Source organism: Bombus pyrosoma, linkage group LG9 (assembly GCF_014825855.1).
Source record: "Bombus pyrosoma isolate SC7728 linkage group LG9, ASM1482585v1, whole genome shotgun sequence".
Taxonomy (NCBI): Eukaryota; Metazoa; Arthropoda; class Insecta; order Hymenoptera; family Apidae; genus Bombus; species Bombus pyrosoma.
In genome coordinates this window covers 5,667,457-5,695,365 of record NC_057778.1, presented here as the reverse complement: position 1 = coordinate 5,695,365, position 27,909 = coordinate 5,667,457, and the positions used below count along the sequence as shown (strand labels likewise).

General features: G+C 32.6%; 3 protein-coding genes across 5 annotated transcripts in view; 2 read left to right on the top strand and 1 right to left on the bottom strand.

Moving 5' to 3' along the window:
• The window catches only part of LOC122570646 (A disintegrin and metalloproteinase with thrombospondin motifs gon-1), a 176,326-nt gene extending 156,463 nt beyond the window's left edge, over positions 1–19,863 (top strand). Inside the window, exons 9-30 of one of the 3 annotated variants that reach the window (XM_043733225.1) lie at positions 15–229; positions 698–850; positions 1,408–1,557; positions 2,434–2,578; positions 3,340–3,674; positions 4,012–4,100; positions 4,430–4,777; positions 5,369–5,535; positions 6,294–6,544; positions 6,640–7,018; positions 7,196–7,357; positions 7,532–7,669; positions 7,757–7,879; positions 8,004–8,174; positions 8,546–8,761; positions 9,562–9,753; positions 12,212–12,400; positions 12,837–13,162; positions 13,694–13,815; positions 13,897–14,087; positions 14,526–14,663; positions 14,982–19,863. In XM_043733225.1, the coding sequence (XP_043589160.1) occupies positions 15–229; positions 698–850; positions 1,408–1,557; positions 2,434–2,578; positions 3,340–3,674; positions 4,012–4,100; positions 4,430–4,777; positions 5,369–5,535; positions 6,294–6,544; positions 6,640–7,018; positions 7,196–7,357; positions 7,532–7,669; positions 7,757–7,879; positions 8,004–8,174; positions 8,546–8,761; positions 9,562–9,753; positions 12,212–12,400; positions 12,837–13,162; positions 13,694–13,815; positions 13,897–14,087; positions 14,526–14,615 (4,152 nt within the window). In that variant the 3' untranslated portion in view covers positions 14,616–14,663; positions 14,982–19,863. Of the gene's footprint in view, positions 1–14; positions 230–697; positions 851–1,407; positions 1,558–2,433; positions 2,589–3,339; positions 3,675–4,011; positions 4,101–4,429; positions 4,778–5,368; positions 5,536–6,293; positions 6,545–6,639; positions 7,019–7,195; positions 7,358–7,531; positions 7,670–7,756; positions 7,880–8,003; positions 8,175–8,545; positions 8,762–9,561; positions 9,754–12,211; positions 12,401–12,836; positions 13,163–13,693; positions 13,816–13,896; positions 14,088–14,525; positions 14,664–14,981 lie in introns of all 3 variants that reach the window. The other 2 variants (XM_043733224.1, XM_043733227.1) reach the window with 2 other exon arrangements.
• Positions 19,864–20,679: 816 nt separating this feature from the next.
• On the bottom strand, positions 20,680–24,261 carry LOC122570820 (nucleoporin GLE1-like). Its single transcript, XM_043733677.1, has 2 exons — positions 24,207–24,261; positions 20,680–23,305 (listed from the first exon to the last, which is right to left on the bottom strand). Exons 1-2 carry the CDS (start codon positions 24,259–24,261, stop codon positions 22,164–22,166), a joined length of 1,197 nt encoding a protein of 398 aa, XP_043589612.1. The 3' UTR covers positions 20,680–22,163.
• Positions 23,199–27,743, top strand: LOC122571255. Its single transcript, XM_043734815.1, has 4 exons — positions 23,199–25,109; positions 26,769–26,963; positions 27,045–27,218; positions 27,368–27,743. The coding sequence occupies exons 1-4, from the start codon at positions 25,056–25,058 to the stop codon at positions 27,647–27,649; spliced, it is 705 nt and encodes a 234-aa protein (XP_043590750.1). The 5' UTR covers positions 23,199–25,055; the 3' UTR covers positions 27,650–27,743.
• Positions 27,744–27,909: the final 166 nt, after the last annotated feature.

The following is a 27,909-nucleotide window of genomic DNA, read 5'->3' as shown; positions in this document are numbered from 1 at the left end:
TTTCCTTTTCACAGGTCTCGCTAATCTACAAAGATCAGTCAATTGGAAATCCCATAAGCATTTCAGTGATGAATATCGTGCCGATAGAAAAGATATTTGGAGCTAGACGTACCAAAGGTGAAGGAATCGCAGCGACTGACATGTTGAACAAGTTCTGTCGATGGCAACAAAGCAATAATCCGAGCGCATCGTCACCAGGACATTACGACACTGCTCTCCTTTTAACCAGGTATATATTTGTTACTTGTAACTTCTTTGTCTAAATGTGTCTGAAAACTGTAGTATATAGGCTTCCAAATAAATTATATAATAAACTCATTTAAGAAAAATCTTCTAACATTTCGTTAGCAAACTTGATCAAGATCTAAGGATGGACTAACACTCTGGTGTGTATCTTCGTAATCATCAAAAACAGTAATAATTTACAAGAGTACAAATTTTATTCTTGAGTAATTAGACCCATGAATAGAGTGGATTTACTTGCAACAAGATAATCAAAACTGTAATTTTTTTAAACAACAAAATTTTATTTGTATTTCTTGTTTCTTTTTTTTACTAAAAATACAAATTTATGGATTTTTTGTTAAAAATGTATACAATCTTTTATTTCTATATCTACTATCGAATTATGAAATCGTTGAACTTATGGTATTTCCAAGAAATGGCAATGATTTCAAATAAAACAAAACTTTTACAGGGAAAATCTGTGTCACAATTCCGACGAAATGAGCTGCGACACTTTGGGCCTGGCTGAGCTTGGACGAATGTGCATGCCCGGATCCTCCTGCGCTATTGTTCAAGACAATGGTCTGGCTGCTGCATTCACAATTGCTCATGAGATTGGTCACGTGTGAGTAAAATTATTAAAGATTAGAAATCTAACAAATATAAAATACAAAATTTCAGTTCAAAAAATAAAACATTCAATTGTCCAGTTAACTCGTCGTCGTTGACTCTGAATTATCATCAATTTTTGTATTTAAAATCACCGAACTAACTATTCTTCTCCTAAAATATGAACTACTTTCGGTACAATACTTCAAAATTATATGTTTTTTATCAACTTATTACGTATACACATAACACAAATGACTTAAATATACGGCTTTAATCGTTTGATACTGGTTTTTATATCACCTTGTGGCTGAAGGAGGGTATTTTAATGTGTGAAAAATTAATATTATGACAAGTCCAAGAAATTTGGTATAATACCAGCGGAATAACTCATGTTATGAAAATCAACATATTTTTAATATTTAAAACTAGCTTTTAGATATAATATGGGACTAGGTAACAGCGTATAAAATTTAAAAATTGCTTCCTCACCTATAGTTTTCGTTTTTATGCACGTTATATTTATTCTAAAAATCTGCATCGAATAAAATTGATACCCAATTTGGATTTTAGGCTGAGCATGCCCCACGACGACGACGTGAAATGTACCTCCTTCAGAAATCGGTCTGGTGCGCACAACATAATGTCGAGGATGCTGGACGGCAACACTCGCCCCTGGGAATGGTCGAAATGTTCCCGGCACTACGTCACCGAGTTCCTCGAGTGAGTCAGTCATTACCTTGACGAACCACTAAACCGTCTTCATTTTGAAAAGTGTGACACTGACAGATTGACCTTTGAATACAACTGCGACTTCGTTAGCGTCGTTAGGATTTCCTTTTTCTTCATCAGACCACCGATGATCGCATTAAAAAAGCACGTGGTTTTGAAAAATAACACACGCTTTCCTGCAAAGGCGGATCCAGCCCAGAAAGACAGGCCATGTAAATCTGCGATGAAGTTTATGTAAAAACACGTGGCAGGGTCGTGTAAAATCACGTAAAATTCAACGAGAACGTGAAAAGTTACATAATACGGTATAATATTTTGCAAAGTGTCGCTAAACTTCGTAGGACGATGTAAGATTGTCAAATATAAAATCGCCTACCTCCCAAGATCTTTGCGCGTCACTGCATATTTTTCGTTGTTGAAGTCATTTGTATCGCGTCGAAAACTCTGCTTATCGATCTTCGATAAAACACTATGTCTTTGCTTAAATGTAACCCGCGTCCAATAGTCAGAAGGAGTTTGTTCTCTGTCACAACACGAGACAGAAAATATCGCGTTTTGCTAGTACTTGAAATAGCGATATTCACACGGTATGAAACTAAAGCTAGCCGAATTGGAAGCCGATGCTCCCATTCAGAACAATTCTAAATTCGATTCGATCGGGTCGAGAGCCGGTGCCGCGAGTTTTTCTGCGAACAACCTGAAGAAGACGACTCCTCGCTTAGGAATCCGGTTCCGCTGCATTTCTGAATGACCGGCCGCCGCACATCTCTTGGATCCTGTCCGTTTCTGACAAAAATTCGGCCGGCGAATGATTCAAGAGCCTCCCCTCGGATGGACCTGTTCAAACTTGGTGAAATTTATTTCAAGGGCCGGAAACGGAAACTGTTTGCTGGACAGGCCGGATAACACAATGGTGCGAGAGAACCCGAGAAGACTCCCTGGCGAAGATTATTCGGTGAACAAGCAGTGCGAGCTGGTGTTCGGCAAGGGATCCGAAGTCTGCGCTCACATGGTGGGTGATGGTAAGTCACACATTTTTGTACGTATACATGCAATGATTACAAAGAGCCACAATAGCATTTATATATCGATTAGATTCCAATTTCGTGTTATTTAGCACTATGTATTTTCATACGACAACGAAAAGGAAGATTGTTATTGTGAAAATGAAATATAGAAGCTGCTAAAAGACCGCTTCATTGATATTGGGACACACCTTTATTTTCTAATGAAGCGTGTTTCATCAAGTTCTGTATATTTCGTAGTGCTATGAGAGTGCTGCTAAATGAAATGTTGATATACTCGAACCTGATTATTAATTAGTATGTAAATGCTATAATAAATACAATGATGTACCAATACCTTTTGTAAACACTGTATGTTACGTACCGAATTATTAACCCTTATTGGATACTAGCATTTTGTATATGACTTGCCGCCAGATTCGAGCTTCAGTCTCCCTGTGTCTTCAAAATAATCTATACGAATAATATTTAACAGCTCTTCTAAAGCTGCCCTTCTTTTTTGTCACTGTATAAGTAGGCATATTGTTTTACCAGATATACCATGCATGATCAATTTCCTGAATAATCAACGTGAGTAACTCTCCAGTAAGAGTTGCTGTATATCTCATCTCTAACAAAGGTCAGAGTTTTCTCAAAATTACCAAGCCACGGTTAATTGTTTCGAGCATCGTGTTGCTCGAAACAATACGCAGCAAACGTACTGCTTAAGAATTGAGGTAAACTGAGCGGTTGGTTGGTTATTGGCCAGGCAGTGTGCAGGAGACTGTGGTGCACCACACCGCACGGAGGTCAGTGTCGTACCCAGCATATGCCGTGGGCTGATGGAACCGCCTGCGGCCAAGACAAATGGTGTCTTCGAGGTGAATGCGTCTCCCGCAGAAATCTCGAGCCAGTGGATGGCCAATGGGGCGCATGGGGACGATATGGGAAATGTTCGAGGACCTGCGGCGGTGGTATCAAGAAAAAATACCGTGAATGCAATAATCCACCTCCGCAAAACAACGGCCATTACTGTATCGGTGAACGAGTAAAATATCGCAGCTGTGGTACCAAGGAATGTCCACCAGGAAGTCCTGATTTCAGGTATTTATTATTCCGGTTCGGATTAGTCAAGTTACTTTGAATTCAGATCATTTCAACTTATAGCGACGCACGAAAAATATCTGAACGTTTATCGTAGGAAACATTTACGAATATAGTATGCAGTGTTGTACAAAACATTTTTGAAATTTCATTAGCGTCGTGATGAAACACGAGTGTATCAAAACTATGGCGATAAAAGTTGTAACCAATCTGAAACTGTAGATATTTGCAATGAGAGGACATTTACCGCAAACATACATTTCGTAAGAAATTAATCTTTAGCAACTTTTACAATACTTTCTCTATTAATCTACCTGTTCTCTACTATGTTATCTAGGGAACTACAATGTTCGTATTTTGACAACAACAATATGAGAATACCAAACCTGACGGAGGACGTTAAATGGCATGCCAAGTATTCGCGAAGTAAGTATAATGACTAGACCGCAAATGTTTGTGCGAATTTATATTTTCACGAACATAACTGGAAGAATGGAACATATCTAACATTTTCTTTTCACGTTCTGAAGCCTTTAAGACACAAATTTTTTTCTTAAATCTATCAACGAAAATGTGTATACAAAAATATAGAGATACTAATAACATCATAGCAATGGTTTCAAATTTTTAAAAGAAGTTTATGGGCTATGAACTAGTCGGGATTAAATGTAAAATGCTGCTTGGGCCGCGAAGAATTTAACGCTTATCCTTATCGTCCTCGACGTTACAATTTCTGTTCTTTCTTCCTGTTTCAGTATCGCCGGGGGATCGTTGTAAATTGTACTGCCAAGTGGAAAGCAATCAGTATTACATGCTGGCGGACAAGGTGATCGACGGAACACCGTGCAGCCGGGATACCTTTCACATATGCGTGAACGGCCTCTGTAAACCAGCGGGATGCGACCACGTTTTAAACTCGACGGCGGAACTCGATATCTGCGGCGTATGCAGAGGCGACAATTCCACCTGCCAGTGGATCACTGGTTCCTACAACTCCACCCAGTACGGCTATACCAGAGTCGCCAAGATCCCAGCGGGTAGCAATAACATCGACATCAGGCAACACGGTTGGAAGGACATGCAAGGCGACAGCAATTACCTCGGTACTTGATTCCTTTCAGTTTTCAATGAACGTGATACCTGACACGTTGCGAGAATCGTGTGAAACCTTCCTGTTTCGAGGGAGCTATTAAACTTGCTAACTTTAACTGAACTTTCCTTGAGAATTTCTTTCTTGTTTTTTTTTCTTTTCTTTTCAGGAAAATTGTCGAGAATAATTAGATGATTTATCATTACGTTTGTTAAGATATCCTTATATGATAAGGAGATATCTCATTAAAACTTATGTACAGTTTGCTTACAATTTTATTTGAAAGATTAGATTATGATAAAATATGTTTTTATCAGAATTTGTGTTTCCTCAGTTTTGATAGAAAGATGAGATTATAAAACAGTGTGAAATAATTGTTAATTATTGGTCAGTACGATACGTACTACAATTTAACAGTTCAATGACGCAATAGAACACTGTATGTGCAGATAAAGAATGTTTTCTTGCTGTACCAATATAGTCATGCAGCGTATCTTAACGAATATAGAAATAATCGTACAATTATCTTCATTTTGTGGGAAAAAATTGTTGATGAATGTCTGAATTTTAGTGTTCATTAAATTGTCACACTGATCTATTTCAGCTTTGCGACTTGGAGAAAATGGGAAATACATACTAAATGGGAATTTTATGGTGATGACCCAAAGGGTGATCGTAGATAATGGCGTAACTATCGAGTACAGTGGACCTGAATCAGTTGTGGAACGTCTGAACACTTCCAGGCCAATCGAAACTGACTTAATTCTGGAAGTAAGTGTGTGTGTAATTCAACATTTCCAAAATAGCTATATTATTACTCACAATGATATTAAAGTAACCAATCATAGAATACTTATAGAATATAACAATAGAATATCATGGAATAAAATTAATTATATATTGACGTATATGTAGTATCGTGGAAAGATTGTCTAAGAAAGATCCGACGAAATATAAACAATGGTGCGAGAAAGCCTAACTGGCCGAAAGGGTCGGGAAACTTCAATGGGCCAAGCGGCCCATCAATATGTCCTCGGTCCTTCAATCAAATAGTTACGCGGAAGGAGACGTACGGAACACGTACGTGGTAGGGGTACGAGAAGATAACAAAGAGATACTTAAGGGAGAAAGACGATTAACCTTCAGTCGTTAATTGAGAGTCTAGTTGCAAGGAATTAGTTAGTTGCGAGTCGTCAATTGAGTTGAGAGAGTTAAGTCGAGAGAGCGTTGAGAGCGAGTTGTGAGTTGTTATGAGTTGTTTAATTATTAGTTGTGAGTTGTGAATTATCAATTTAGTTGCTTAGTTATACCATGTTACTGCATTAAGTTCACGTTAAATAACCATCGTTTCCTGTTTAATCCACTGTAAATAAATCCATCTATCAATAAATTTATCGCATAGAATAGAAGTCACTGGAAATCCTAATTTCTAGTGATTCTGATAATGATTCTATATATATTGTATATATGATGAATATAATATAATATAATATTACATAATATTTATCATATTATGTATAATCTTCCAGATATTATCAGTGAGGGAATTAAATCCGCCCCAAATTACTTACGAATACACGGTACCGCGAGATATTCTAGAGAGCTACGAATGGAAACTAAGCCAGTGGTCAGATTGCAGTCTCACCTGTCAAGGTATGAAGCATCGTAAGGCTGAGTGTATAAGCATCGAGTACAAAGAGGTCGTTGCTGATGATTACTGTCGCGAGTCGGAAAGGCCACGGGAAGAGAGTCAAATGTGCAACAATCATTGTATACTTGAGTAAGTATGCTGTCGATAAGTGTATAATTAACTGTCAAGCTATAACAAAAATCTATTTGAGTAAGACGAATCACATTTTTGTTGAATGATTCCAGATGGAATATCACTGAAGTATCAGAATGCTCGAACCACTGTGGCCTAGGAACTCGCATGGTGACCTCTAGATGTATGCAAAGGCTGTTGCATTCGAATCATCCACCTCGTGCAATTCCAGCACAATCGTGCGCTCATCTTGAACAACCAAACGATACGGAAGCTTGTATAGGTCCCTGTGAGGATGCTCACTGGAGTTACGGGAAATGGAGTGCGTGCAATACCACATGTGGTGGTGGAGTTCAATATAGAACAGCTATCTGCGTAGATTCGAATCGAAGACCAGTTTCCGAAGAAAATTGTATCGGACAAAAGAAAGATTTGGAAAGAGCATGTGGAAACGAAGAATGTCCCAAGTGGGCGTTCAAGAATTGGAGTCGTGTAATTATATGTCTCAATAATTTTGGCTTATTTAATTCCTAATTTTATCGCTAATGTAAATTAGCTGAAAGAGGTTGCAAATGAAATATTGCGTTAATGCAACATTGATCCATAAGCAGTTAAGGGATTTCATAATTAAATTGTTTTTTGTAATCTATTTATTTCTTCTTATAATAGTGCTCAGTAACGTGTGGCGTGGGGAAGAGAAACAGGCACTTTGTGTGTCACATACAGAACCGTATTGTTTCGAACAGTTACTGCGGTGACAGTCCTCCTAATATTGCTGAAACTTGCAACCCTGGACCTTGCGAGCAATGGCACTCTGGTGATTGGAGCCCAGTACGTAATGGTGTTACACATATTTAAATTTAAAGCGATTTCAAAAAATTGGAAGATTGTAGTTAGTATAATAATATAATTAATGTAACTGGCAATTATTAATATAATTGATATATACTCAAATAAAATACATTAAGCACGTTCTGCATTAAGTAAACTTGTCTTTGTTCACAGTGTTCAGTTACATGTGGTGAAGGCATAAAACGAAGAAAAGTTATATGCAAACCTATTGATGGAATGACAAGTAACAAATGTTCTCCTGCCAACAAACCTGACGATACTGCAGTCTGTGTACTGAAACCTTGTCCAGTGGTACATTGATCTTTTTTTAATTCGACATTCTTATTGTTCCTTAGCGTATATTACTTCATTTGTAAAATGATGTTTTATTATTTACAGATAAACAAACCGCCAATTAAATATTCTTCTGATCCACCATATGAGATACCTTCTCAGCAAGATAACGAAATTCATGATATAATTTTCCGTTATGGATATAAATGGCACGTTCAAACACGGCAGGTTAGTATTTACATGATTATAATATTTCACTCAATTTTTTAATTATCGTAGTTGTAAATGACTGATTAATTATTTAGAAAAAAAGATAGTAACGTTATATATGTATATATTATTCGTATCCCAGTGCTCCAGACCGTGCATCAAAGGCTATATGAATACAGCGGTGAAATGTGTCTCCATCGAAACAGGAACCATTGCACCTGATAGTTATTGTGATAACGAAAAGAAACCATCTACTCAGATCCCCTGCAATCGTTATCATTGCCCAATGTGGATTCATAGTGACTGGGGCCAGGTTGGTTTAGAAATACATAAAACGATAATGATATGAATAGATATTCCATCATTTTATTTCTGGCATTCAGGAATATTTACCTCATTTAGGAATTATGAACTTATACGTATTAATGATTAAATTATATAAAGAAAGTATTACTTTAGGATAATTAACAATCTTTAATTAATATTTAGTTTACTTATAGAAAGTTGATTACAGTTTCCCTTTCTGATTAGGAAAATATAAAATAATAATTGTTGTGTATAAATTTTTTTATCTCAATATAATAACACAGTAATAAAATATAACAGTATAGTAAATAAAATACGATTTAAGAAATATTATATAAATTATGTATATTAATATAATTTACTAATTTATTAATTTAGTGCGACGTAGAATGTGGATTGGGACACCAGTATCGACAAGTACGTTGTCGAAGTCCACATGGTGAAATTTTACCAGACGAGAACTGCCATGACATCGAAAAACCGGAAATAGCAAAGACGTGCCGAAGGAGACCTTGTGTAAATACTTCTACAGACCGAAAGAATCGAGTAGAAACGAATATTCTCCGCAAGTGGAAAACTTCCAAATGGAGTGCCGTAAGTATTGTATTCATTTGCCGTATTTTCTTCGATGTCGCTTCCTTTTTAAAACCCTTACTGAATAAAAATACATAGGCCGATAATCTATTGCTTATTATCTTTATATTGTACTTGTTATTTACATAAAAATATTATTTATGATAAAAAGAAAAAATCTCTTTAATAACTACAATAAAAAAAATAGGAACTATGGATTCAAATTCTAATTTTGTTTCTACAACAATATCAAAGAAGAAGGTAAAGTAATTAAATGTCGTTTGTCGATGTCGTGATTTTTCAATTCCACCATTTTTTAAGCTGTTCACATTTTGCACTATATAATACGCAAATCACTAATACACAATATGTAACAGCGGAATCAAAAACATTAAAAAGATATTAAATAGAAACGAAAAGATTTAATTAATTCTATTTATCTAACTTTTAACATACCCTAGGGTAATTACAATTAATAAACAAACAATATTAGTTCTTAATAGACAGACAAAAAAAGAAAAACAAACGACCATGATGTCTGCCATAGAAAGACACTACTAGACACTAACAGAAATATTAATAACCCTTGAATATTAGCGTCCATTTATTAGGCTATACCAGAATAAATTAAACAATAATTTCGAACTGTCTTTTCATAAATCTTTTATGAATTCTGAACTTTTCTTATTACAAATAAATCCCGATTAGAGTCTAAAATACCGTGCTTGTCGAATAAACGTCAGAAGTGTAAGCGTCAAGAATCGAAGGGAGTTGATAACAAGTTTCCATCGCAGTTTGGATCGAACAAAAATGTTTTGCAGTGTTCGAAATCGTGTGGTACTGGACACCAAAGGCGAAGAGTGGAGTGCACGATGAGGAGAGGAAACCACGGGCCGGAAGTGACTGTAAAGGACGAGCAGTGCTCGAGGCTTGGCCTGAGAAAACCGAGATCGCAGAGACCCTGCCGACGTTTTGCCTGCAACTTTATTTGGCAGGAAGGACCTTGGTCTGAGGTATCTTCATACCTCGCCGCTATGATCTACGATTTATCGATCATGTTTTACACCATTGCCTGCCTCTTGTTCATTTCGATCCACTTTCAATATTCGGATTTTGTCTTGGTTGGATCCTCTCGATCGAGCTTACCGATGGATTTTATGAATGAGTTTAAGTCACAATACTTTTCTTGTGTCCAAACGATTCATTAATGCTTCTACTTTCTGATTCTAAGAAACAATGATATTATTACGAAGAAATTACAATAATCTTTATTGTATTCAACCAGTACGTTAATATCGTAAATGGAGAATGAGATACTCCAAAATAGATGTAAAATAATCTTACTTAGAGAGGTCTAGAGTCTAGAGATACCGAAATCTTTTACATTTGTTTTCTATGATTCATCCGTGAGCTCGATTTCGTATGCTCGATATAGAAGTTGTTTGGCGAAAGATATTCACTAGGAAGTCGTATTTTATCGTGTGGTTTGAGGGGCCGATATTCTCACTAATCCTTAACTAATCTTTGTAATCCATTTTCGATGAAAATGGATCATAAACTGGGCGATTATTGTGAATCAAATATCGAGATAAATTTCGAATTTGCACAGAACCACATCAGCGTCATTATTTACATTCAACGTTAACTTTGATCGAATGAGGTCTTGGTATGTTTCCGTTATATCATAAAGATATTACATAATTCAATAGATATAGTAACCCAGAAGCCTATATTACTTTAACACGTGTCTAATAATTTCCATGTTCTTTGGACGTTCCATTTCTTAACAAAATATATTTTTTTATTTTATTTTATCCACCTCTGGTCAATAAATACAAGAAAATTCCAAGGTCAACAATTGGAGCAGAGAAGTCTGTCCCATTGGATTCCATACGAATACTCTAATAATAATTCATCCTATTAACACTAATAATATTGTGTTAATCCACGGTTGATTCACGCTTGCGTATTTAATCGTTCGAACGAGCATGCGATTTGTATGATCTTCTTCATGAAATATATCATTCCTGTCGATGCAGCATGCGGAAGTTATCGATATGCATGACACTAGATATTGGTGTCATCGTTTCTTTCTTTTTTTTCTTTTTTTTTTTTTTGTCAATTCCCTTTCCCAAAGCATTTCATGAAACCTTATCATCTCATAACAACGTTTATCAGCTATACTTATCTCTTAATTGAACGCACATCAATTTATCTTCGAGTGAATCACTATAGTATATTGTACATATAGTACATAGGTAGTTATAGTAGCTATTTGATTTATTGCAGAAAAAATTAAATAACATGTTTCCTACCATTTTTATATATACAGAATATTAAGTTATTATCTAAAAAAGGAAAAATGATAGTCTGAAAAAATGTCAACTTTGTAAAACAATATCATCGATGTACACTGCTGTTCAAAAGTATGACGACTCTTGTTATAGCAAGTATTGATAAGTTATAATTAATCTATAATGTTATCACAAATTTCTGGACAATGTTATGGGATCATTAACACATATTAATACATTTTTTTATTTTTATATACTACATCAGAGTATATATTTGTAATAAATAATAAATAATTAAATATTTTATATGGCCATGACTCAAATAGTTGCCTAACATGGAATAATAATTATACATTTCTTGATATATCTGTCTCTCGTGCTTTTCGTCACTGCATTTATCATTTTAGGCACCTTAGCTATTAATTTGTTTGTTGCATTAAGTGCGATACTTCTCTACTCTTCTTCAAAAATATTCTATAAATTTGTTCAAACTTGGCAATGTATGTAAGTGATCCCAAAATTGTATACCAGAACCTTATTGTAACTGTATCAGTATTTTCTACAGACTATTCTAATATTGATAATTTATATCCCAAAGCAAAATATAGTTAAAGATAATAAGTGTCCTCCTACTTGAATATATAAATAATATGTAATTTTCGCCACTAATAATAAATATCATTACCAATCACAAATATTGTGAAAAACAGTAGACATAAAAAATAAACGTTAATGTAAAAGTTTTATGTCAATTTACAAAATTTACATAATTTACACAATTTACAATTTAGACATCCCGTGTATCATTCTATATTTATATGTATACCATTACATATATATGTATATCTGTAGATATAATGATTCAATGATATTCAGTTTTTTAACATACATTTTATATACATTTTATGTACAAACACCATCGGTGCATGAGCAATAATGAGCATGAAACCCATACATTATCACGCTTTCTGCACATCAACAGCGAATATTTATAAAAAAAAATAACAAATGGTGCGAGAAATATTCTGATAAATCACTAAGATACTTGCACATCTTATGTGTATAACAAGCACCAAAATCAAATGCACAAAAAGAAATAGATGAATGAAAAAAGATGGTAAAATATTGAAGATATATTACTACTTTTCTATACTAAAATCAATTAATATGTTTCAAGTGTTCGGCAGAGTGTGGTGAAGGAATTCAACAACGATCAGTGTCCTGTCACCGTGCGAATCGTTACGGATTGATCGATCCTACGCCCACTGATAAATGCCCGATGGATCAGAAGCCTAAATCTCAACAGCCTTGCAAATTGCGAGAGTGCGACGATGAATATTATTGGCGTGCTGGTCCGTGGGGGAAAGTAAGTATAATTTAAATAAAGAAGACATCAAGAACGATAACAAACAATTAAGTAATTAAAGATCATACAATTAATCCTGCGTGATTGTTCTTCAAAAAAATCTTGTGTTGTAAATTTCAGATCTATCATTTTTAGTTTCCACTTTTCAAATCTTTTTTTCAAGACTTACGGTATTTTGCATTTTGTACGTGACGTGCTGTAAAATCATTGGAAGTTTCTGAAAACAGTTCATAATTTTGAATTAATTTAAGAGGGTCGTGAAATTTACAATACAAAATGCTAAAATACTACTGATAAAAAATTTAATTAAAGTTTCTGTAAATCCGTGTAATTAAGCTAGTGAATAGTTAAGAAATATTTTTAAAATATCGAAATAGCATATGCTAAAGATATTTAATGAAAATCACCAAATAACCGAAAGAAACTTCAACTACAGTGCACTCACAGTTGTGGCCAGAAGGGCCATGAAACACGAAGCATATACTGCGTATCCCTAAAAGGCAACAGAGTACACCGTTCCCATTGTCCTAAGAAGTTCAAACCGCTACAGAAGCGGAAATGCAACCAAAGAAAGTGTTACGCTATGTCCTGCTATGAGGAGAAAAACTATTTCAATGCTACCAAGGATGGCGAGTACATTTTGGTTTTGAGCGGAAGAAACATGTCGATTTACTGCCATGGAATGTCGACCTCCGAACCAAAAGAATATTTAACACTGCCAGCTGGTCCTGAGGAGAATTACGCGGAAATATACGATAAGACGTTAGTATAAAAAAAAAAGAATCTAAATCATTGTAATGCCATCGTTAACTCACCACTATGTTACGTAATATAGAAATTACATTTGTCCAAAAGTTATATTGCTATTAAAATTGCTATTACTATATTACTATTAAAAGTAATACCTTTTATGGTACTATGTACTTGTTTGTAACTTTTTTGGAGTCACAAGTTGTTTTAGAAGTATTTTGATAAATAGAGTCCTAAATTAAATATTATAAAACAAACATAGAACGACTTGGATATGATCATTTGTCCGAAAAGGAAAGAAATTAAAAAATAAAGAAATTGTTTGAAATATTAAAAACGAGGTAGTGCGAAACAAGTTTATCAAAGAATTATTTGATAACATTTTTGGAAGAAGAAACATCGTTGAGGGAGGAGAAGCTGACATAAAATATTAATTATTTCAAATTAATCAATATGTTTTTAAGAGATTGATATAGATTGAAAATGAGAGAAAGGCAATTCTATGTCATTAATACTGGAAATTTATATCATTATCTGTTTTAGATCAAACGATCCATATATTTGTCCTTATAATGGACCAAGAAACAGCAACTGTAATTGTTCTACCTCGGGAAAGACAACATTCAGGAGGGTACGAATTGACCCTGTAGAATTGTACATCATAGGTATGCTGTAATAAACATCTTAATACGTATAATAAATAAATTATTTATAATAAATCTTGGAAAAAATATTGTATCTTTTAGAGAATGATTATACATTTTCGCGGATGACAGGGTTAAACCGTGTCGAATATGGAACAGCTGGTGATTGTAATAGCATTGCGCATTGTCCTCAGGGTCGTTTTAGCATTAACTTAAAAGGAACTCAATTACAATTATCGTCGAGTGTTGTTTGGACATCGCAACGTGAAGCGTCGATGGAAATCGATAATATTGTAAGTTTAATATTCTACTTATATTACAAAATATTTCATTGTTTATTATCTAAATATTATAATATCCATAATATTACCCATAATATTAAATCTACTTAAAAGTGAAACTAAAAATTTGTATATTCTTCCTTCGCAAGTATGTATGCCTTTTTTAAATTATTACATTTATTTTTTAAAGATATGACTTTGCGACTAATTTGATAAAAGATCTCTATTATTCACAGACTACTGTAATACATTAGAATAAAATCAGAATAAAATGCGGTATTAGAGATACTCTAAGGAATAACGAATAATAATGATAATAATAATAATAACCATGTAGAGAAAAATAAAAGAACTATAACGTATTCAGAATAGTAGCATATAGAAGGATATTTACCAGATAAGAAGAATGGTTTCTTACTTATTTATATATAATTATGCTTGTAATTTTAGAGCAGACAGCATGTCACCGGGAAATGTGGAGGCTATTGTGGCTTTTGTAAACCGAAGAACGGATTGAAACTAGACGTTCTACCACCCTAGTCCGCAATATATAGGGCACAATAATCTCCAAATGCCTGTAAAGTACAGGTGAGCGAAAGATATTTTTGAAATATACTAATTACTGTTATCATAGTAGCCATAGCATAGTAGTATTAATTTAAAAAGCTGACACTCCTCTTTGAAGATAAAGTTATGCTCATGATAATTACTAATTATTTAAAAATTAATAATTAATATGTAGAAAAACTTTGATATATTGCTATATGAAACAACAAAAAATAAACTATACTTTTCTCTTACTTTTATTTATAAAATTAACACGGTTCGATTACAATTAATTTATCAATCATATCCTCTTGTGAATAAATTGAAAATCTTTGGTAGCATAAACGTACGTTATTGCAGTTTTCAGCAGGTAGAAATTCCACTAATGGATCTTTGAGCGTGTCGCAAAAGACTGGTTCGACGAACACAAGATGAAATGGACAAGATCCGCTACCGAATCGATCCCCTCCACCCCGAACTTGCTCTGAATCATTCGCTTAAATCGTTACTAGTCCGCTAGTGGATTTTAAACAATAATCATTGTACATTCAGATGAAAAAGAGTCTACTTAGAAATAGACTCAATGGACCGTAGATAATGTTTAAACGCTACTGACGAAATACCAAATATGGTAAAGAATAATTAATATTATGTTCATTAATCGTTCGACAGTTTGCATTTAATCTTCAGTAGTTTTATCCATCGAAAATATACTCGTAGAACAGGAAGCTTCTTGATAAGCGACCTAAAATCAATTTAAGGAAACAAAATGCGAGATAAAGTTAAAAAATACTAAATAGAAAACTACATGCATATAGCCAATTTCACGAAACGAAACTGTTCTCCATAATGGAATCGTTCCAAGGGATGAATAGTCAAACATTACTAGTAGGAAGAATTCTCTGTAAGAGAAAATACAGTAGAAACCATTTATTGGAACGAAATCTTAGTTAATGCCTGATCAACTGAACACTAATTGAAAAATAGTGGATAGTGGGAAAAATTGGTAAGCTCCAATGTATATATATATAAACTGTTCGTCCCCTGGCAGGTTCAGATAAATGAAGTTCTACTGTAATGAAAGTATAACAAAAGTTATACGTTCGACAGAGCCGCGTGAATTTTTCGCCTTCCCGAGTTATTCGTCGAATTCAAATACTTGTGTCCGGTTAAGAGATCCGTTTAGGTATAGAAGTAACATAATGCCCGGTAAGAATTGCAGTATTCATTTTGTTTATACTCGTTGGGACATCATGACTGCTCGAAAAGCTAATTGTTTATCAAACAAGAAACAATGGAAGTATCGTAGTAAAACATATGTATACGTCGATCTTAGCACGCGAAGTACAAAAACTGGAAAACGGCGAGCCACGCAAAATCCACAAACCCAGCGTTGCTTTAATTGAGCCGAGGAGTTTCAATTAAGGATCTGTTCAATTGAGGTTGATTATACCGAAAAAGAAATTAGACTGCCTTCGCGAATTTTTTACAACTATGGTGCTATTATAAGTTTACTTGGAAAGAGTGAAATTAATTAGGCTTGAATGAATATAAAGCCAGCTAACGCACTTCATCCCTTCAACTCACTTTTTACTACTGAATTTCAATTGTTAGAAAAAGAAATGTTTTCTACGTCGGCTTCCCTTCTGAATGAAGTCGCCGGTCCTATTTCAATAGGACACGTAAAACAGCAGCTGTAAAGCTTGTTCAAAATTAGTATATTGACAACTTCGTTAAAGAAGGACCATTTAAAGTATTTTATTTTGTATTTGGTTATTTGTGTAGATACTCGATGTTTTACGGCGTATAGTCTTCTACAAGGATTATCCATAGCAACGTATTTTAAGCTAATAATTTTAGACCATCAAACGCTTATGCAAATAACCGGATGTTCGTAAATAATTTTCTTTTCCGTGGAAAACATTCTTCTAACGATGCAAGCAAGTAAACAGAATAGCTCGAGTACTAGAGCCTTCTGGATTATCTTCTAATGGAAGTCCAAGCGTGAATTTTTACCACTCTTAGTAATTAAGTTGCATTAATAAAGAAGAAAAGAATTGTAAAACGCGAGACAAGTTTGCGACCGAGTCGCGTTTCCTCGATGCGCAAAACAGTTGTACGTTCTGCCACTGCCATAATACCTTCGTAGTGCTTTCGTATTTCATCCATATACATGTTGCGTGTAACGACCAAATGTTGAAATAAATACAAGTGTCGTTTGGACGAGACGATTGCATTACTATCTTATGAAATTATTACATCATGAAAAATCATAATTTACGACTTTAGTATTCAATTTAGTATGCGATTTTAGTGGCACGTACGTAGTAATAATGGTAAACGTTTATAGACGAGCTATGATTTAGCATGGTAGACTCGTAAACACATATTTTCGGAGTTAGCTGATTCAACTAATCTAATCGAAACTCCATATTAGTGAACGAATTAACTTATTAACTCGAGTCCGCGTAATGGACGTCGACAATAGCTGAATAATAATTCAGCCGGTCTTGTCTCGAATATTTTATAGAAGTATATATATATATATATAGTAACATCCGCATATATACATCTTTTTTAAAGATATTTAGAAGAACGACGCCTATATATTATAAGGTGGATCTAACAAGTGGACCAAGTTACATCTCTGTTCCAAATGGAATTAAGAATAAGCCATATATAGAAAAATGTTACCTCCTTTCCTTGAAATTTAATTTTTAATTGAAGTACGAAAATTTTACTCTAATTTTTGCATTATAATTTTCTTCGCAAGCGTTCTTTCAAATAAAACCTCGCCGTCTTCTTTATATAAATATAAAATGACTCTTTGATGTAAATTGATCGCGAATGAAAGATCTAAGATATGATCAGTAAAAACTCAATAGAACAATCATAATAAATAACATAGTTTCTCAATTCAGTATCAGTAATTAATAAATAATATATCTTTGTTACGATATTGTATGTTTACTATGTTTAGATCAAGTTTTTTAGTCTTCTTTTATGAAAATCATATTCTGTCGAGTTCCATCGTTTTAAATTGAACTCTCAGAAAAATTGAATTATTTCTGAACCGATTTCATGGACATATCTAATTTCACTTGGAATATAGATATAACCTGATCCAATTGTTACAGTCACTCTATATATTTTCGAATTTTCCAAAATTATCAACCGGATATGTCGTTCGTATCATTGAAATCTCTTTGATTAGATGTTCGCATGATTTCGAGTATCAATCAATGTAATCAATTCGATTAAGAAGCGAAAAAAAGAAATGAAAAGAGTGTCGTACCTAAACCAAAATACCAAAACAATTCCCGAGTACAAATCCGTTTTGGCTAAAGTACGACCAATCCCTCTTCCTCCTCCCCCCCCCCTCCTCCCTGTTCTCGTTAAGGTATTTTTTAACGAAGAAACCGAAGGGAATTTAGTACTAACTAAAAGTATGTAACGTTTCAACAGACTGCCATAGTTAATGTTATTAACGAGTACATGTATTAAGTATCATTTGTTAGAGAGCGAGTAACGCGACGAATTCGCGGTATACAGGGTGATTCTACAAAATGGAACCATCGATGTTTATCTTTTTTATATTTTTGTAAAAGAAAGATAAAGAAACAAAATACAGAAAAATTTCATAACATGTAATAAGATTTTAATTATCGAGAAAGTTTCGTTATCTCAAATTCGATTAAATTTTGAACTTAATTTTTTAAGTAGAATCGCAAGATACATTCTTTTCATCCTATACGTAGAAATATTTGAATGTTAAATATTTTAGTAGATTTTTAATACTTAATATTTCTAATACTTTCATTGGTCGAATATTCAACGTTTCTCCTCCTATGTTGAAACAAAAGGCAGTGATTCTATTTAGATAAGAAAAATAAAAATTTCACCGCGTAGCTATAAGAACAAAGTAATTTGTAATAAAACATGAATTGGTCGAAAATTTGTCTCTTTCCATTTTAATTATTTTCACGCAATAAAAGAAGTTAAGTTAAAGCTCCTGCCTGTTCCTGTAATCACCCTGTATAATAAAGCATAGAAGTTGAATCAATCGATCCACCGCCTTCCACGATGTCCATCCGATGTATTTGGATGAATTTCGAGAATTTCGCGGAAGACTGTATTGTAGAACAGAAAAACGGAACATATTTTGTCTTTATATATTTACTTTTGTATAGCCGCATGATCAAAATTTTTGTTACAGTAGTGCGAATCGTAATGAATAAAAGAAAAAAAAAAGAAAATTACACTGTTGTAATCCGTTTGAATAGCTTTTTGTAAAAAAAAAGAAAAGAAAGAACACGCAAAGCAAAAAAGGAAAATGAATAATTGTACGATTTGAATATGCGTCAGCGAATATTTTATAATGTACGAGATTTATTCATATTTCACAATTATTTTTCTTTCATTGAAAATGTTCATAATGGATGCTAGATAATGACTGTTTAAGAATCTTGAATATAAAGCACGTTACGTAATCGAATGTATGGTTTCTTTTGTATGTATATTGATCATAATCGAACGATAGTTTACAAACTAACATGTGACAATGTTTTCCCCCGTATATATTATTATACACGTTCTTGCTACTTCTTTTTTTCATTTACCCTCGGTTTACACCATATGTATTCTTTTCGTATAATCATACTAGTTTCTAACGAAACGATCTTTCATCCTTTCTTGTTACGACAATAACGAATCGTTATCAGTCACCTAGATTGAGTATCTTTTTTTATATTTCGAAATACATTAATTTCGTCACAATAGTATAAGTTCGACGCGGTAATCGAATATGCGATCTCGGAATCCATGGTTGATTTAACTTTTTCTTCTTTGCCTATCCACGAAAATAGAATAAGTAATTGTTCTAAGCGCTAGCACGGCGAAACAATATTGTACAGTTTCGTTTAATAATAATTTATTAGTACGTATTTCGTTTAATATCATTAATGTGTAGCTTATTGTAGAAATGATTAGTACCAGTGTACGGCAATTATTTAAATATATTAGATTCACCAATAAGAATGTTCTACATTCATTTGAAGGTCCTCTTTATCATACAAAAAAGTTAAAAATTTAGATGAAATAAAAATTGTCTTTTTACGCATTAACATTATGAAAATATCATGTCAGAGTGTGCTCAATTGTGATAATATGATTTAATAGTCTAAGATAGATTTACTATTTCAAACTGAAGTAGTCTGAATAATTTATCAGATGGAAAGAAATCGGTCCCTACATTCTTTATATCCTATGAATATCATAGAATATCATTGTTTCACTTATGATGAAAATGAATTTTTGGTAACAGTAAAATGACTATTATTTGGTGCTTATATATATATATATGTATTACTAATTATAATTTATGTGGAAAAAAGGAGTTATATTTCTACAGAAGGTTTAATACTGAGCCACGATGGAATAGCTCTTAATAAGACTCACTATCCTTGATTGGTATGTATAAAATCTGCTGTACAATGATCCTTTCAAATTTTACATCATCAATGTTCATGTCTTAATAAAAATAATTAGAATACTATATCTTATGATAATTAAATAATTTGAGTTTAGTAATTTCTACCTTACAGTAATTTCTACGTTACATTATCATGATTTTCAAATGTTTATGGAAAATTGATAACAACATTAAAGATAACAACATTAAGATTACACTATATATTTATATAGAGATTTATTTTTATTAGTTACTAATTCAAATCATAATCTTTAATCTCAAAACTCAAAGTAACGTACTTCTTATACTTCATATTTCATATTAGCTATAAAATTATTTATCTTATGTACTTAATAGGAGCACTGACCAAAACACTTACCATGATCAAAAAATGCATCTATTACACATATGGTATCAAATCAATTTCCAGTAGTACTGAAAAAATATATTTTAAAACACTTATATTACAATTCTTAACATTACTTACCTCATTTACTGCAAAGATTAAACTTCATTGACTTAAACTTAATCCATTCTTACGTATCTATCAATGATAAGGATGCAATAAATTACTTGTCCATGAAATAATAAATATAAACATTTAAGAATTACATGAGTATATTATTATTATAAATTATTGTTACATGTGCTTTTCACAAATTAAGATATTAGTATCTTACAATAAAAATATAAAGCACCTTTTTATAATAATTTATAAACATTTTCCTACTTTTACAACTATTTTATGATAATACAAAGTATATTTTATATGTATATGTATATGAATATGTATATATACCTTTTATAGCAACATACATTCTACACAATAAACTTGTTAGACCAAAATATCGTCATTTATATATTAATTGACATTTTATACCATAAAAACTACTCATATAATATAACTATTCATAGAAGAAGACTTTGATAATTATTATTATTGTTATTATTAAAGGAAAACATGCTAGATTGATCTTATTTATTAACTTGCATATTTATGTTTTAATACTGATATCAAGTTCTTCACATTGCGATAATTACGTGTGTAGTAAGTGCTTTTATTTAGAATATTTAATTATTAACATTTTTAATTTCACATTTATACATATTAAAAAGACAGCATACGAGAAGGTTGAACTCTATTTGTTAAAATTATATGTTGACAATAAAATGGTACATAATTTACTGTGACGGTACACACCAATACATATAAATAAAATATGATAAAACATATATATATATATAGTCATGTTTTATTCAAAGTGTTATATTACATTTCAAATGATGTAGTATTTTTAAGGTTACTTTCTACCAAAAATATTACCTTGTAACAATTAAATCCATAATTCTTTTACAATTTGAAAGCCAATAAAATGAATGCATGAAAAGATTATGAAATTTATAAATATATTTTCTAACAAAATTAAAATTTTATATAAAAGATGAAATTATTATTACCAATGAAATGTAAATGGAAAAAAGATACTTAAGGTTTTTTTAATAAATATAAAAGAAGAACTTAATATCATATCTTTGTACTAATACTGCTGAAATTAATGAAATAAAATAAAAAAATAAATTATTTCAAACAAATTTTTAGATAAAACTGCGTATACAACATTGATTACTTTATTTTATGAGTAATATGATATTTATGAAATTTATTTTTTAATATTATATTGTTTCACATGTTTTCTCTTTGAATTTTTATCGTAATCATATTTTAATCGTGTCTTTTGTTTGGTTTATCCTAAAAGCAATATATGAAATGAAAATAAATGACATCAAAATATGATTCTTTTTTTTCTTCTAATGCTCAATTACATTGAATGTACTTTGAGTGAAACACTGCATAGGTGTCATCAGTAATGCAAGATCAATGTGGCAACACTTGCTTGGAGTTTTGTTACACAATTATATCTTTCTAATATATTTTCTTATTAAAACTATTCTGCAACTAATCTGTATTGTTGTGCAGTAACAAAGATTTGGGAAGATATTGACATATACAACATTTTCTGGCTAACATATAACATAAGTATTACTATTAATAGTCAGTTGTATCAATCTAATTAAATGACTTCTCCTGAGCAAGAAGCTACATTTAAATCGGATTTTCTACTTTCCTTCTGACTTTCTTCGGATATGGATTTTCTACTTTCCTTCTGACTTTCTTCGGATATGGATTTTCTACTTTCCTTCTGACTTTCTTCAGATATGGATTTTCTACTTTCCTTCTGACTTTCTTCAGATATGGATTTTCTACTTTCCTTCTGACTTTCTTCAGATATGGATTTTCTACTTTCCTTCTGACTTTCTTCAGATATGGATTTTCTACTTTCCTTCTGACTTTCTTCAAATACAGATCTTGGAATTTTTATGTGCCAATTTGGGCAAACGATACTTTTATTGATTTCTTGTAAATAATCTTGCGTTATTTCTTTGTATTCTATTTGCGGTTGACTTAACCTCTTCTGATCAATATACTTGTTAATTTGCTCTTCTGTTAACTTTTGCAAGATAATTCTACATTCTCGAGTGTTCAGGGCCATAGGTTTTACAATTTCAACTAGATTTGTAAATGCATTTTGCCCATTAATATCGTGAACGAAATGTATCTCACTGCTGCATGAGCTTTCATTTTTCTTAATGCTAATTTTAATCTTGCTACTAAGCGGTATATCGTTTTGCTTAAATTGAGATGACAGCGTATTTACGTTTAAAGAGTTGCTTGCTCCCTCTGATTTCTTCTCTTCCGCTTTCTCCAATTTAGAGGATTCTGTATCTAGCTGAGAGTTTAGTTCAAAATATTTTTGTTTTATTTCTTTTAATTTTTTAAGATCCTCTTTAATCTGTATCTTCAAGTGTCTCACTCTTTTTTTCAACATCTTTTCATATCTCCTCTCATAATAACTTAGTTCCTTTCTGACCTTTTGGAACTGTGTTGACAATTGATTCTCTTCCATTACCAGTTGTTGGATCCTTTGATCCGTCGTTAATTCGGGTTCCGATGGCTTATCCTCTTTTACGGTACTACACTGATCTACTTGGTTCCTTATCATATTAAGAATCGTTTCAATTTTATCATCTTTGTTATTACTTTCTACACTGCTAACTATATTCATTTTCGAATAAACGAATATATGTACACTTTCACTTACTGGTTCGCTAACTACCTCGCTTAAACTAACCCAAATCACAATATGGCTCAAACCTTACAGCAATGCTTCTTGACGCTGCTGCTAGAGGGCTACGAATAAGACTCAACTCTCGTAAATATCGTAAATATCGTGCATAGTACCTAATAATATGTACGATAATGTATATACTACGTATTATACAAATAAATAGATATGTATCATTACTCCATCAAATAGTAAATTCTATAGTCAGTCATTGCCGAATTAAAATTTTAAGGTGTTTGAAATAATCTATCTACCTTAAGTAATTATGTTATATCCAATTTTTAACCTTGAATTCTTTGTTTCGAAATTGGTTTCGAAACTTTCAAAAGCGTCTTTATTTGTAATTTAAGTTCCTAGTCAAAGTTTCAATTCACTGACGCACTCTATCATTATATCTTTATGGTTATAAAAACGCGCGTTAAATCAGTACGAACAAACGAATTGCACTTATTTTATTGCGCTTATTTTATTACTATATTGCACTACTTTTACTACGAAATAAAAGAGACCCACATAAAAAAGAAAAATGAAGCCCCTTTTTGTTGCTTCTAGATATGTTGGATGCATTTAATTTATATTTGCCACAAAATCATGTATACATACATATCAACAGCATGTATAAATTTGCTGAATGTATTAATACATTTGAAAAAGAAATTTAAAGTATGTGAAATAAACGCTTACATTTTGAATAAAAATATTCATTTCTTATATCTTATACCGGAAACGGTAATCTTATTTGAAAACAGTTCTGGTAACAAAGATATGCAATCTAATTTGAAGTATCAAATTATCATTATATTCTTATATACACCACTCTATTTCTACTTAAATCGTATTTTTATCTCTTGTATGATAAATGACGTGATTAAACGTTTTTATCTTAGTAGACTATCTTACGCGGAAAAGATTGAGAAATTTTTACAATACCCACATAAGAAAGTTCTTCAGGAAATTTCACAGGGAGATAATTATCTGTGACCATTATAACAAGCAACGCGATAACATTAATCGCGCTTATTTTTGTTAGAGTTGCTATCGACGTGTAGGGTATGAGAATCCTGTAAACAATTCGCAAATCATGTGAATTTCTTCGACATCTTGGACTGAATGTTTAATCATCACGAAGTATATGTATTTACCATAGAAAATTGTCAAACAGGATTTTCATTACATTTTTAAAATGAAAAATCAATTTTTCAAAGTTCCAAAATAAATCTCTCCACCAGAGAAGAATGTACTTATTATTAAGACTGTTTTCTTATTTATTAAAAAATAATCTTCTTACTCGAGTATTCAAAGCGAGTGACTTGAATCTAGAGAATCTAGAGAAACAAAAGAGGTTATTGCTTTATTAGTGTACGTTACTGTACACATAAACAATTTACATCGATAGTTGGACACCTATATTTCCATATTTTAGAATATTTAACACGAATTGATTTCTTTTTATTTAAAAATTACCACAAACTGAATTTCAACACGGATAGAAGAATACATGCGGGTGCTAAATAGGATAATAATAGAATAGCTACTTTATCGAAAATTGAACCATGTGCAATATATGTATATGTCCAATGCCACATTGATAGGAGTATACGTGATCACATATACCTGAACGCGTTATCATTCATCTCTTTACCCCGATAATTCAGTTGAATTCACATTTAGCAAATAACTAATTTCCTATAAAAAGGCAAGTGTGGTCATTCATCATTATCAGTACGCCAAGACGTGATATACCAAGTGGATCGATACTTCTCCTTCTTATTCAGAAACATGAAGACGTTCGTCTTTCTTTGCCTATTATTTGTGACTGTCTGTTCTGCACAGGTAAGAGTCTGGTTAATAGAATATGGATATTTATGCATCTATAGGAATTTGAAATACGCAAAAATGTATAGAACACACATATCCAAAGTAAAGGACCTCAACTCGCAATTCGTTGTTTAGACTCTATTTTTTCTTAATTGTTCTCAGAAAAAAAAATGAGTTTGCATAAGTATCCCACAGTCTAATATGATTAATTGGCGAAATTTATTAGTCAATTGTGCGGCATCTAGATCAATTTGTTAAACTTTAAAACAGACTTACAATGTTTTATTTCGATTATAAACATTACTGTTTGCATAGGTTTTATACAAACCGTTCATAAATATCTGGATGCTTTGCTCGATTCATAGTAATATTTGGGATGATCAGTTTTAAATGATGAAAAATGTGTACAAATTAATGGCGAATTAATGACCAGAAGCGCTATTTACTATCTATGAAATCAATAAACTACAAATTTAAATTATCAAATGAATAGCTGTATCGCAATTAACCGCGCTACGATCCTAATTGGATTACTCTCGTCTTCGTTTCAACAATCAAGAAAATTTTTATGTTAGCATAAAGTTAAAATAATAAATAAATATAATAATAAAGTTCGGTGACGGAGATGTTGAGGAGGAAAACTAGTGGTAAGTGCTGACTGCCCCCTACCAAACATGGGTAGAGGTTTACATGGAAAACCCCGCTGTTACGTCACGTGAGACAAATCGCACGCCATCTCTCATTGTCTGGCCGCCAAAGACCCACACACCGTTATTCAGACCCTCAATAAACCTAAGGAACAATGTTGTTTCGCGTGAACAATGTCACACACGAGCCACGTTGGTAGGGGGCTTCATTCACCTATTCTCACTCATTAACGTTGGTCATAACCAATGGGCATCATTTAGTCATCAGAGTCGCCAAGTAACAGTCAATCGACAGAAGTCAAAGCTCAGCAGTCAAAGTCAAAACGCAGTCGCCAACACGAAAAGAGTCTCAGGCCGTACTCACTCGTAGTTTGGCAATCAACATACACACAATTGTATCCAATATTGAAGTTATTTAATTGTTGGAAATATATATAACCTGTTAAAATCAGCGTTATACTCACTCAACCACCCCTATTATCTTAATCGAAATAGGGGATCGATCTATTCATGGCGTCGATTATTCGAATCGTAACGACTCAAATTTACGACTCCCGTTGACGCGCTTCTTCGAGATCGCATCTCTCCGCGAACGGTCAAAACACCCGCTTATCCTGTGTTTTACCCTAATGAGCGGTAAAATTACCAAGGAGTCTCGACTTAAAGAATGCATTGTATAAATTAAGGGCCTCGGCAGTAAGAAAAAGATTTAAATCTGAGGACGGGGATTAACGGTTCCTTGATATTATTGCGGGGTCCAGCAAATATGTTTGCATAGTTGTTGACTATCTTGGCCGAACATTGAAATATATCATTAATTCGTTGAATACACAACACAAACTTCAATAACCCAATTTAATTACCTAATTTAATAATCTATTTAAATAATACTAATTAACTTAATAAATTCTTTGTTAGAAATTGATCTAGAATGAGGCCGGCAATTGACAAATTAATCGACAAATTTTTGACAAATTTACTTATCGGTTTTAATGTCTGTACATTTGATTAAATGTTTTGATTTTAGAGATTCCCCAACATATTAGATCAGGCAATGGATGCTTTAAAAAATGCTAAAAGCTCGGTTGACAGTGTCATGTCCGATTTGCAACACTCTCAGACGAACATTGGCTTAAAGGGAAGAAATGAAATTAGCAACCTTTATTTTCAAGCTAGTCAGAACATCGACTCAATTTTAAAAACTCGTCTTGATTATATCAAGGTAAGTCACGAAATAAAATTTGCTTCATAAAGATTTAAGACGAGTAATTAAATGATTAATATTAATAATGACGGTCATTAGGAAAAGTTACAAGAAGCAAAAGAGTCAAGTAAAAATGCTGAAGATTGTTTGAATACCGTCACAAAGAATATGAAGGACGCCGGTCAAACAGGGTATAATCAACTCAATAACTGCGAAAACATAGCAAATCAAAATTTTGACGCAGTACTGCAAGCATTTGACAACGAGCGAGCAGTATGTATCATATTTTTATATTAATTGTTAAATTTGACCAGGTCAAGTAGCGAATACTTACGTTTGTGATTTAAATATTTTATTAATTATATTATATGTAATTAATATATTATATACACTTATATTGGTATATACATTTTAACTTTCAGAATGGACAGAAATTTAAAAATCAATTAGATCAGGTTGCCTTGGGATGCATTGGTTCTTCTAATCCTCAACAAGTCGCAAATTGTATATTTATGAAAGTAGCAGTCATCAATCAGGAGATACGTCAATACCAACAAAGAGCTTCACAACTGGAAATGAATGCAGAGAGGAATAAAAATGCAATTACTTTACAACAAACATCTTGCAATAGTTATGCCATCTCCATAGTTCAAAATGCATCTACTAAAGCCATATATGCCGCAGCTGATTGTCTTAAAAACTAAAACGAATAGGTCTTAAACGTTAAATCCATAAAGAATCGAAAATTAAATTTGTCGATTATAAAATAAAACCCATAAATTAACGCCTATACCTCTATGACATCGTAATGAACTATCCTATCATTTGCTTTGCTCATACTAAAATACGTCTGAGATATTGTTAACCAATGGCACTGGAGACACCCTATGTATCTCTATTTTTTTATATCAACCCTCTTTTGTATCTCTACTTATTTCACAAATTTATATGATTCGATATAGTT